The 13,688-nt window shown below is 31.2% G+C and overlaps 1 protein-coding gene across 9 annotated transcripts; it reads right to left on the bottom strand.

The window, feature by feature from the left end:
* Positions 1-84: 84 nt before the first annotated feature.
* On the bottom strand, positions 85-13,514 carry PNUTS (Phosphatase 1 nuclear targeting subunit). Of its 9 annotated transcripts, none has more exons than XM_076618940.1 (11): positions 13,382-13,514; positions 13,086-13,266; positions 12,102-12,943; positions 11,958-12,023; positions 11,082-11,266; positions 8,875-10,760; positions 3,458-3,684; positions 3,207-3,363; positions 2,790-3,107; positions 2,517-2,676; positions 85-2,205 (listed from the first exon to the last, which is right to left on the bottom strand). In XM_076618940.1, the coding sequence occupies exons 4-11, from the start codon at positions 11,958-11,960 to the stop codon at positions 1,365-1,367; spliced, it is 3,777 nt and encodes a 1,258-aa protein (XP_076475055.1). In that variant the 5' UTR covers positions 11,961-12,023; positions 12,102-12,943; positions 13,086-13,266; positions 13,382-13,514; the 3' UTR covers positions 85-1,364. The 9 variants fall into 9 exon arrangements, with proteins under 9 accessions (XP_076475055.1, XP_076475056.1, XP_033200873.1 ...); XM_076618941.1 differs by having other exon boundaries at positions 8,875-10,311; positions 10,381-10,760; positions 12,102-13,266; XM_033344982.2 differs by lacking the exon at positions 12,102-12,943.
* Positions 13,515-13,688: the final 174 nt, after the last annotated feature.

The following is a 13,688-nucleotide window of genomic DNA, read 5'->3' on the forward strand; positions in this document are numbered from 1 at the left end:
GTAAAAAGGTAAATTAGAAATATTTAAAAATAAATGGAGAAAAAATGTTATAAAGGAAGTCTTTCAATTTAATAATGCAGCATATTTTAGAAAATAGGTATGACTCATGTATTCCATCAAGCAGCTCTTATACAACAATGTTATATACAAACATAATGATCAATCATATACAAAAAAATAACCACTACCTTTAATTCATAAAAAATATTTAATACAACAATAGTATATCAGTGATCTATTTCATGGAGCACATGACCGAATTTATAAGTGAAAATGTACTCCATGAATATTAGATCTCTTTGAATTTAACTACTTTAAATCATACATACACATTTTTACTAAAAGTTGTTGTTTTTTAATATTATTACATACCATTTAAGCCTAAAACAGTCTCTTGTTATTAGAACTAGCGACACTTTATACAAAATGATACAATTATGATATTTACAATCAATCTACATATACGATTAAATGTAAGATATCTTCATTTAATAAAAAGTTATTTAAACCGTTATTTGAACTTTTGGTGTTATAATGTTCCATGGTATATTACGTTTAATTCGTTTTAACAGCAGTTTAATTACATATATTCATTAGTAGAAAGCGATTAAACATCCAACTGGCAATCGTGAAAGACAAATGCTTCTCAAATTGGAATCTGCACTTCCTGCTTACTAGCGTCATACTTTGAAATCACTATTTGTCATGCCAATAAGATTAAAACTTGCAAAATCCCATTTCTTTGATTATACCAATCATTCTTTCGGCAGTGGCTATCTGTAAACCGTGAACGTAAAGGGAAGACATAATCGAGAGTTCATTTTACATAACGTGTCCCAATTTTCATTATATTCTGAAAATAGACCAATAAAAATAGTTCTGACATATTTTCAGAGATTTTTAAAAACTCCTATTCAAAATCATAATAAAAATTGATGTATAGGAACCTCTTGCTGTCCAGCAGCTGATGATCCTATTGTTCTCTTTTTTATTGTCATTTTAAATTTAAAATGACTGTTTTCATACTTGAAATTCTGCGGGAATAATTTACGAAAAATAAATTTATCACGTATTCTTTCTATAATATTTATCTTTAGCATAATGTGATGCAAATAAATTGAAAATTACCGAATATCATTTAAATCTTGTGAAAATATAACTGTATAAATATTATGTGCTTAATTCTTTGTATCGTTAATAAAAAATTGCACATTATTATTCATCCTTATAACTAATGTGAACCGGTATCTAATACGACTTAAAAATTTCAGGATCGTTCAGTTCCATTGATTCATTTCAAATAGAATGAACATTTATATCGTGCTACTGCAGAAATTTCAAATAAATAATTATGTTAATTTCTTTCAAAATGGTGGACAGTTCACTCCGGGATGTAGATATTGGCATTTGTCACCGACACGACAATAACCGTTTTTTGAAAATTGTCTGCATACGGGTGGTTGTTTCCCGTTTCCCCTCCATCCACCACCACCGCCCCTCCAACCGCCTCTTCCTGGCGGCCCCCCACCACCTCTATACCAGCCAGGTCCAGGAACGCCTCTACCTCTACCATGTATTGGACCAGCGCCTCTAGGACCTTGAAAGTTAGGTCCAGGGCCGTATAAAGGACCAGGAGGGCCTTGGAAGTTGTTTGGATTCATATTATTGAATCCCATATCTTCTGGACCCATCATACCATAACCTTCTTGTTGTTGATTATACATAGGTGGTGGCCCCATCATTCCAGGTGGTACCATTGGACCACCTTCCATACCTGGTGGAAATGCATTTGGCATATTTCCCATTGGATTCATTCCCATTCCATCAGGTACAACAACTTTTCCATCTCCAGTTCTCCAGCCGCCTCCTCCTCCAGCAGTCAATGGACCTCCTATTTCCGGACCCATTGGACCCATATGAGAAGGTCCCATCATTTGTTGAGACATTTGTGGCATTGGACCCATTGAAGTTTGAGGACCCATAGGTGCCATTACCGGCTGTTGATTATGTGGAAATGTAGGATAATGGAAATTTGAAACTGCTGGTGTTTGTGGTTGCAACTGAGGTTTTGGTTCTGGCCAAGGCAGGGACGTGAAATCTTTCTCGCTTTCCTTATTTCCCGTAAGATCATCCAAAGGAATGATTTTAGGCTCACTATATACATGATGCCGTTCTTCATCGGGTTCTGCCGCAGAGTCTGGAATCCTAAAATTAATATATATATACATAAAATAAAATGCTTTTCTAGCAATTGAATTATAACAAAATATTTTTTAAACAAATATATTTTATAGAACTCGTATCAGTGAGTACAGTTTATATGTTAAACTGTTCAATGGTTCGATGTCCCTATGCTTTTAATATAGCATGCGTATCATTTTTGCACGAATATGTAAATTATTAATAATCGTGTATTTTAACATGCAGTACTAAATTCTATTTTAATAAATGAAACTCTATTTTGATAAATAAACTTTATTATAATAAGAAAACAATCGATTAAAATATACACATACATGCTTCGGTTGAAGTATAGTGCTTGTAAAATTCCTTTCTCTCTGGCATATTGAATATCTTTTTCTCTACTGTCTTTCCCGGGCTCTACTAAAGGTGGTGGTAAATCAATTGGAATCAAGGGCTTCCATCTTGTTCTTTCTTCCATTAAGTCTTCATTACCTGCAAGATTAGTTTATATCAATCATTTATTAAATTGTTAAAATAGTTCTTTGATGTTTAAAATAATAAGGATATTATTGTTAGCAACAAAAAGTTATATTTTTGCTACTTACTCAATTTTCTGGCCATTTGGAATGCTTCTCTTTCATTTTGTTTTTCCATTTGTTTCATATCGGTAAACGTTTTTGTAACGTTTACCCTTTCTGTTTCATCCAACTCGAAATAACGCACCGATTCTAGATCTGTTTTCCATTTTAATGTTTTCTTCGGTCCTTTGCGTTTTTGAAGCAATAAAACGCTTCTCAGACCATCAACGTATCGTATTTCTGGATAAGAACCGATATTTTCCTTTTTCATCGATTCAGATAGGGAAGATGTGTCTTCCGGGGAATCGGATGTTTTCTCTTCTACGTCATCGTCCGGTGTTGGCGCTAAAAAGCAACAGAATATTTTCCAATGTTCTTTTTTTTAAGTAATATATTTATATATAATTATAAACAGATATCGGTAAATAAGAGTAAAGTACTTACTGCTACTTCTAGCGTCATCGTCAACATCCGATTTGAATATTCTGTTTTCTTTCTGATCGTCCAGAATTTCTTCTTTATCTTTCTTCACATCTTCATCTGAATTTTCCCTCTCCTTTTGCTCTTTATCTTCATCTGTTTCTAACGTATCTTGATAAAACTATAAAATAAATATTTTTATGTGTAATAAATGTATAAATAAACAAAGAATGTATTAATTTCTATTGGCGATGAAATTTCGTAATTATGTATACCTTAAAGTTAGGCTTGACAACTACGGGTGATTTTTCATCGGCACTTGGTGGTGAGGTCGGTGGAGGTGTAACATCACGATTATCATTACTGGCAGTTTCTTGTTTCTTAGCTTCTGTGGGACCGTCCTTCGTGATAGATGTTCTTCGCTTTCTCTTCCTTGGTTCTTTACTCTTCGTCGACGCCGTTAAAGCATCCATAAACATATCGCTTTCTTGTAAAACCATTGCTATAAATAAGAAAAATAACAAACATTTATAGATAAAATAAAATGCAAGAATATGAATCAAAACATATTACTTTGAATTGGGAGAAAGATTTAACATTGTCTTAATAATTACATGCAATAAAACATTTGCGTTAAATGACTGATTTACAAAAATCATAACTCCGAATTAGACTAAAAATTATAATAAAATATTTTGTTAAGTAACCCTAGGAACTACGCCGCGGAAAGAAAACATTTATAATGTTGCTCCTCACCAGCTCGAATTAATGATAATGATCTTATAGAGATTAAAAATATTTCCATGATAAAATCCTATAGAGCAAACATTAGATTTATGCGATTGTACAAAATTTGATCACATATAGTCAGCATCAACCTGCAAAGAAAAAGAATGTATATCGCACGAAGACAGAAATTAAACTTATTCCTTGGTAGAGCTGAAACCAGATAACGTTCTAACAAATATTAAGTGAAGAAGGAATGAGAAAGACATCCGTAATGAATCTGCAACAAAAATACAATTATTGCCTTTTAATAATACGAAATATTTTATTTTAAAAACATGTTAGAAGCCATTGCGATTTATTAGTAAAGAGTATTTTTTATAAAAATGTTATATGTACAATGGGACAATTTCACATTTAATGTTGAGAAAAGAAATAAAATTTTATTATGCATTTATAAATATAACTATAAAAAGCATTTACATCATTACATGTTTTCTAAGACAGATGGATCAATAAATTTATCAATCGATCATGATCAATTAGATTTGATCCACTGGATTATTTTATTTATTCGAAATTTCAAATGAAATTTAAAACTGAGACTAAATGCGTGCATATTAGGACCAATATCGAGTATTTCAACGTTGTAAAAGTGCAAGGAATTAGAAAAGTAAACGTTAATTTAGGTGAAGCCTTTTACATAATATAGATATAAGATTATATTTTTTGCTATTAAGATATAAAACCTTTTTCTTTACGATTAATTAAGTACTAATTCAAAATCTTTTAAGTGAACAAGATATTTTATTTAAATTAAAATTTTTTCATTTTTACGTTATAATAGATGCGTTTTATTTAGTATCTTTTGATAATGTTATATGGAAGATAATATATTAATTATTGTGTCAAATACAGCTTGTTCATAAATGCATTTCAATAACGCACAAAAAACGAAGACTTTGTACATCCGTTTGGCATTTAATACAATATGTCTTGAATTTTGTAAAAATTGATAATTATTCATTAGATGATACCTAACTGCTGTAAAAAATACGAATTTTGTTCAAAAATTGCTTGCTATCAGACTGTGTTCATATATAGTAAATTAATGTCGAATTCAATAAATATACAATAACAACAAAAGTCGTTATAGATGTAGGAAGAAAATATAAGATATATCAAATCGATAATAAGTCGCATTGATAAACATATCAATATTTTTAGAATGTATTCGATAAAAGTGATAATAGTAAACTGGGGAATAATATGCGGGTTTTAATTATACGGCTTCAATTTTATTTCCATAAACCTTTGATTTATCCTCAAGAGTCGTTTACTTCGTTTTAAAATGTTTCAAATCGTAATAGTACTCTTAACGTATTATCTTATACGTAACAATCAAGACGCATTTTTTTGTTAACATTTCGTTTCATTTGTAAAAAAGATCTTTACGATCGAATAGTACACATTAATATATTGACTAAAATTATTATTAAACTTTTGCGCAATGTATCAACAGCGATGGTTTTCTATTCCTTGTGCAAATGCCTAAATAGATTAAAGTCTATTATTATTAATTATATAATTTTCATCTTCTTTACATAAGGGACTCCTACATATTTTGTTTCATATAAAAGTGAATATATAATCATTAACGATATGCAATCACAGATAAAATATTTATAACAGTATAATTGTAATTACAAATAACAACTTAAACTTGAGCAAACTATAAACAAAAGATAATTAAACATTAAAATTAGTGTAATTATTTTCTTTGTATCTTATGTTTCATGAAAGGCATAAAAATTATTATAAATAAAAAAACAACTTTTTTTCTTTAAGGTAATACCTTGTATATCATAAATTGTAAGAATGTGCATATCTCTTTTAGAACGAACAAAAACAATTATTCTCGAAGTAAAAGAGCGTTTCTGATAGGTAGAAGATGAACTAATTTGATAATATTAGTTTAAATAATGTATAACTACTGTAAATTTTATTTTTCCATTCCATCGCTTTTTCAAATTCAAATATAAGTGAGGTAAATACCACATGACAAACATTGTCCACGAATGGCGCGGACCTAAATACGTTGAATGGTTAATATACTATGTGAGCGTAATGCAACTACTACGAGAGACAGAATCTGACCCCATACACGAGTGTCGACATAAAGACTATCGCAAAAACATCAGCCTCGGTATTCCGCCGAGCACACCACGAAGTGCGCTGTTGCGCAACTCCGTCGTTAACTCCCACCTATCCTCCTTTACGCGTCTTATTCAAATGATTTCCAAATGCTATCTTTTCCATGGTATTTAAGTCATCTAAATTATTGAATTTTTTAATGCATCAATATCATATACAACTTTTGCTTTTTTCTTTCAAATGAATGACTAGATAAGGAATTAATTGTGCTCTGTTTTATTTTAAACTTTTAAGAAGAAAAACTTTTATGATCGAGTAAAGATATTCTTGCAAACTAAAGCGAACTATTCTTATTTAGGAAAGTTCAGGTATACAAAGATACACCATCTCGAAATTACTTTTTAACTCAATAAAACCTATATTATTTAAAAGAATATAGTAAGCTCGAGAGAATAACACTTTAAGAAAATAACAATTTCCTTCAATTAATGACGAGCACAACATGATCATTCTCGTTTCGTTTTCCCGGCTTCTTCTTTATATTTTTTTCTCGTTCCAGTAATGTTTTTTCACTCGATTGTTAATCCGCGACTACTGGCAAGGAAGAAGACTTCTTCGCCATGTCGACGTTGTCATTGCAACTAGACGATTATCTGTCGTAAGAAGAGGCCCGCTGATCCTAAGGGGCGGCTTGCTCGAAGACGTCGAGTCGATATGCAGCGTCGTATTTCATGCATTTTCGAAAGTGCTTTCGTTCCACGAAATTCTGCATTCTTTTTTTTGACAAACTTTCTTCAAACGTCGTGCCATATTTTTCTCGCTTTTCCATCTACTCGTTCATACATACTATTACTCTCGCTCCCTCTCTCACTTTCGTTCACGCGTTCTTTTTCTCTTTCTCTCGCGCTCTTTTTTATTCTTTCTCACTTTCATAAGGATATCTTGGGACTATGCGCCCGCAAATTTCAATTCTCTCTGATGAACGCACGAACGTATTCGAATCATTCTGTAAATCCACTGTGAACTAAACAATGATACAAAATTGAAAAATAACATATCGCTTACAAGAATTTGTTCCCTTGTGCAGTGACACTCAAAATGGTGTTATCATGTTAAGTATTATATAATAATTTTAATATAACTATTCAAGCAATACAAATATGTGCAAGAGGAATTACTAAATAAAAATGTGATTTCGCTACGAATAAGCATTAAATGTTATAATTTCGTAAGAATGAACTCACAATTGATCAAAAATTAGCAACGACTAATTTTTTAAGCGTTATATCTTTATCATTATTATTGTTTAGAAATTCAGTGTATAATACCATTTTGAGAGTCCTGATTTTACTTGCACTTTAGATATGTGCGATTAGTCACCGAGAGGATGGAAATCTGGATGGGCTCACGGTATGAGTGTTTGCTTTATCAAGCATTCAGTGAGCAAGATGTATAGCAGAAACCCAAGAGTTAAATATTTCCAGATTTCTGATCAATTTATTTAAATGCTTAATAGGGTGTACATGTACAAGGGAAGAAGTATGGACAGACAAGAGTTGGTTTGTTTCCTTACCTAGGTAGATTAGTAATATCCATAGTGACTTCTATCGGTGTATCGTTCGTCGGAGAACGGTAAAACACACACCCGGGAAATTATATCGATATAAAACACACCTTTTTTCTTTTATCCGAATAAATTTTAGAAGAAACTGCACGATTACTTTCGATGTATTGGTTATCAAAAAATATTTGACTCTATTTTTTACTAAATGGCACTAGTTATCAAACATTTCAACCGTACGATTTAATTAATACTTTATCGAAGATTACCTGCTGAATCTTCTTAATATAGGAAATAAATCGATGCTGAAAGAGCCGATCCTAATGTTCTTCATTCTTCTAATGTGACGTTAATTATAGAGGCAAGCACGAGAAATCCGCTCGATCCACTTCCACGTGGGTCAATCGATACAGGTTTTCTTTTACCTTCTATAATATTCTAATAACTTTTAGGAAAATAGCGTAGGGTTCTAATAAATACTATAAACTAAAATATAATATGCCTGAAAGAAACTGCAAATTAATGAGATAGACAAGAAATCTATGCAGATTTTGTCCAATTCAGTAAAACGTTAACGTTTGCGCAATACGTAAAGTATAGAAGTATATAATTTGCTCGTGTTTCTCCTGGACCCAACCACCTGCAAACTCAATATTAAGAAGTTAGTAATAGCACATACAATAGAAAAAACTAGTGTTCAAAGACCAGTTAAAGTTAATAAAGTTAGTAGTTTTCTTTTCCTAATTTGCAATGCTCTTTATATCAAAAAATTCATCATAGAATTAATACTACAATCTTCAACTGAGATCATTTTATTATATTTGATATTATTTTTTATATCATTATATATTTTAAAAATTAGAGAAATTAAAAAACAAAAATAATATACAACAAAGCAAATTGAACCAATTTATCACATATAACACATATAATCCTAGACTGAAACTTAATATAATATCAAATATAATTTCATCTCAATTCTAGATTATTTTTATTAAAATACATTTGATAACTGTTAAAATTCATTAAAGAAAAGAGATATATTTATGTTTATTATATATTTAACATATAATATCTTCAATTTCTTTTTTCTAGTCTTTGAACATTAGAATTTCATAAAAATTTAAGACAGTGTATACCTTTCTCCCTAAAGAATCAAAATTATATTTGTTGAAAAAAATATATATATACATATTTGTGTGCAAAAAGAAATTTTTAAATATAATATTTGAGACACTGTGTAATACTTACGTTTTGGTTTAGGTGGTATTAATTTGATGCCTCCCTTCTTTTCTTCACTTGGGGGTGTAGTTGGTGAATCCAATGATAACTTTGCTCGTTTATCTGTTGATGGAATAGCTTCTCTAAGTGGGGATGGCCTTTTCAAGGCAGGTAATTTCTGTGGTATGACCTTTTTGTCAATGACAGGTGGTTTCTTTGCTGATCTTGGTGGTGGTGGTTTTACTTCTTCTTCCAAACCTGTTGATCTGAATTTAGAGTTAAATGTTTTCACAGTCTTCGGCCGTGTTGTGGAATCTTGAGAATTTTTTCTACTTTCAATGGAAATAGAAATATTCTTCTTCTCTGGCATTACGACAGCTTTCTTTGAATCAGTCTTATTTTCTTTAGAACTATCTCGAGAGTCTGTTGATGACTTCCTTACAACTACATCCCCAGATTTTTCTTCTTCCAACTTCTTTTTGGGTATTTTTCCAAATTTTGAACTCAGTGCCTGCCCTTGAACCTTTTCTAATGTTGCTTTGTCCTTTTCTGCCTGATCCTTTTTCTGTTTCTCCTTTTCTCGCTCTTTATCAGATTTACCCTTACTAGAACTATGTTTACTGGATGAATTGGATGAGTGATGTTTTTCCTTGTCCTTGGAAGACTTATCCTTGGAACTAGAACTTTTTGAACTACTACTACTAGAACTAGAGCGATGACTACTAGATTTGTAAGATATGGAACTAGAACGATGTGAACTGGAACTTGAGGTATGTTTAGAAGAACTTTTGGAGGATGAAGATGAGCTATGGTGATTCTTCTTATCTGAACTACTAGACTTTTTCTCATCTTTCTTAGAAGAGTCCCGATTTTCTTTATTACTAGATTTACTACTTTCACTATTACTATTGTCTTTAAGGTCTTTAATGTCTTTGCTTTCTTTACTTTTAACATCCACATCAGGGCTATCTGTGGAATCTACTACAGTTTGTTTCACTTCACTTGAAACTTGATCTAATTTTTCAGATTGTGCAATGTCCTTTTCACAATCTTGACCACTGACTACACCACCACTAAGTTCTGCAGATACTACTTCCTCGGGAGCTTGTTTCACAGGAAGAGCATCTTCCACAACATCTCCATTAACCTCTACATTTGTACTATTTGTATTTAAAACACTATTAATATTTGTAGCATCTGTCTCCACTTTTGTAAGGATCTGTTTGCCTTCACGAATTGTAATTTTATACACAGGAACTGGAGATTGTGAAGATGCAGATACCACAACAAAAGCTGGCTTTTTTGATTGCTGGGTTGACAATTGTTGTTGTATTTGCATTTGCTGCGGTTTACTAACAACTTGCAATTGTAATGGTTGCACAGTTGTCCTCTCCTGGCCCTGTTGCTGGTCTTGTGATTGTTGTTGTTGCTGCTGTTGTTGTTGTTGTTGCTGGTGAATGTGGGATACTGCAATAGTTGATGTGGAATTTGGAATAAATTGCAAATCTTGCACTTGAACTGTTGCATTTTCCGTACCATCAGAGACTTGTTGGATACCACAATGAATGGAATACTGTTGTGTTGATTGAGGTACCAAAGTTTGCCCTAAAACTCCAGTAGTTTGTGCTGGAATAGTCATGATTTGTGCTGGCACAGAATTTGGTGCAGCTTCCCCTTTCACTATTTTTAACCACTGCTCAACCAATCGACTAGCTAATACTCTAACACCTTGATGACTACCTTCTTTTGATAGACCTTTTATTAATTTAGGGCAATTGTTGCTTTTCAATCTTTCTATATCTACTGGGCATAACAACAAAAGTTCTAAGAGTTCTTGAATTAAAGCCCAATTTTTTGCAAGAATCCCATCTGTAAGCCACATATGAATGAGATTCCATCCTCCAGCCCCCATAAATCTAAATAAAGAAGAAAATAATAAATTGATCAAATTACTAACTATTCTGTTATAAATTCATTATGCTTTAAAACTATGTTAAAGAGATATCTTATGGGACTCACATCAGTGAGTACAGTTCATTAGTAAAACTGTCCAATGGTTTTGAGTTCCTAATTTTTTTACTGTAGCATACATTTTATATTTTACACGATTATACAAATTATAAGTATTCGTGCACGTCAGTATGCAATGTGCATAATTTTGCTTTACATATAAATAATTAATTACTTATTTTACAAAAAATACTTTATATATGATTTAATGAAAGAAGTGTACTTACTGGCTAAGTAAATCAGTATTTGTAGTTTTTAATATTTGTATGTAAATGCATTTTGAAACAAGTTTCTTTGAGAACTTTGTCATTAAATTAGCCAACCGGTGAACTTCTTCTTTACTTTTAATACCTCCAGTTGGCCCCAATAAGACACTAAGACATTTCAATAAAGAAAGAGGATCTATACGTGGCTGAAAAGGCATATGCAAAATATTACAAATTTTTACTTTTTGTGAGGTTATGTATAATAATATAGAAAAATTGAATCTCGATCAATCAAATTGAAATTAGCCCTTCTTTGATTGACTTAACAAAATGTAATAGTCTATTATATCAAGAAAAAAAAATTGTAATCAACTGGTATTTATATAATTGTATGTTCAAGTATTATTAGTGTTTCTTCAAATTTAACCTTTACTGAAAAAATATTTTTAAAGACATATATCACATTGCATATGAATAATTGCCTTCACTATAATAATAATAAATTGTACGCTACAAAAAATGTAACTAGAATAATAAATAGAATAAGAATTTAAATATCAAATAAGATAACATCACATAGAGTCGTCGCGCACAAGAGAAAAACGCGAAGATCATTTACTTTGCCCATTCTGCTACTCAATATATAAGTATTACTAATACGTATTAAATTAGTTTTAAAAAACTCTCATTAAACTACATGAGCGTTCGTATTATACGATCATTAAAAGTTAGCGAAGCCAAAAATAGGATATGAGGTCAAACGAGCGAAGGTTATTGATCTTACCGCTTTCCCCTACCATTACATCTTGTCGTAATTTGTCGTATATGGCGCCCTCTTTCAAAAAATTTACGAAGAAAAGGGAAAGTAACTGGATTTCAATAAATAATTTGACTTACCATTTTGATGATATTCTTGATGATTTAACGCATATTGAAGTACAAACATAGGATCATGACGTAAATCTGTAATGAAACACAAAGATATTCGGTTTTTTCATGGATACAAGTAATGTACTTTTTCAAGGATAAGCATACACGTACACCGCCATATTGTTGAATCTTTTTCACGCACGTAAAATACAGCTAACAGATTTTTCTATCTACGAATACGAAATTATTTTGTCAAAGATTATTACCTATATCTAAATATATCTCCACCAATAATTATTCGCAAAATGTAATATTTCTAATTTGCTTTTCTACCCTCTCATTGTCTTTTCATTTCTATAGGAATCATCTATATCACGAAATCGCAAATACCAATTAAAAGGATTTTTATATCAAATCTTTTCTATTTCAATTATGGTTTCAATATTTATATTCATTTCCTAATAAGAGGTAACTTGAAATACAGAAATTAAGCAACAGAAGCTACAAATAGGAAAACTATTAATCTAAGATATAAGCTTCTTAGTCAACGGCGATCACTCGATGGTCAACTGGCGAGTCTTCTTCTGCGCAATACCTTCGCGCATGTCCCACCCAAGATGGTTACACAACCAACCAATCACGCACGCGTTTTGAATTTTCTTTCTCGTCGACCAATATCCGAAGCAACCCCACCCCTTTCACTTGACATCACCGAGCAACTGCTATTTATAGCACACCATGATTGTCCATTTGTGCTACATTAAAAATTTACCAAAATTGTTTCTTTTTTAGGATTATGCAATCACTAACACTTTTAATAATACTTTAAATAATATCCAATTATCACTTGTTAATGTTCAAAATATAGTCGATAGCTTGCATGCAATTTCTATTGTAAAAACCAGGCAATCCCAAGAAAACCTCAGCTTGTATCACTAATACATTATTTCTTTTCACCTTATTTTAGCCTTAAATATCTTCGTATTAATCTCTTCTATCTTTTATTATACCCTCTATGAAATATATGTAAAATTATATAGGAGTAATTTGATAAATGAATAATAGTAACTAATGAACAGACAGTCGTTCTCGATCAGAAATTGTAGAAAAAATATGTATACTTCGGCTTTTTTGAACGACAGAAAAGCCACTCACATTTGATAAATAATTAAATCCTTTTTATGGAAAATATATGTTCACAGGTGTGTATATGAAATTTAACATTTCCTATACACAAAAACGATGTGGCCCTACGCTCTGATGAAAATAGGCTACGCATCGGCAAATGTTACAAGATTGTCCAAAATCTGTAGATATCTTCTTGTTGATCTGCCATCTGCAATCAAACATTGTTTAAACTTTATTTTTATTACCTTAATGTCGGTTTTCTTGTAATATCTTGTTGAACGATTCCAAAAATCTACTCTTAACTGGAGTAAAATTATTCTCACCTAACTACGTAGAAGCTGCCGTTACTCCCAAACCGGAAATGCTGTATTTTTTGTAAGCGAGTCAAGTATAAGCTTATTTCATTTACCAAAATTTATTGATTACTCACATTTAAATATTAAATATACAAAATATATAATTTAATTAAAGTTAGAATATAAATTAAATATACAGGTCTCATAAAGCATTCAATGCATTTTTATATTATATGTATATATATAAGATTCTAACTTGACTAATTCAAAAATTAGTCAAATTAGTATCTTCTATAAACAAATTTTGATAATAAATAAGAAATACTACACATAT

This window comes from Bombus vancouverensis, chromosome 5 (assembly GCF_051014615.1).
Source record: "Bombus vancouverensis nearcticus chromosome 5, iyBomVanc1_principal, whole genome shotgun sequence".
Lineage (NCBI taxonomy): Eukaryota > Metazoa > Arthropoda > Insecta > Hymenoptera > Apidae > Bombus > Bombus vancouverensis.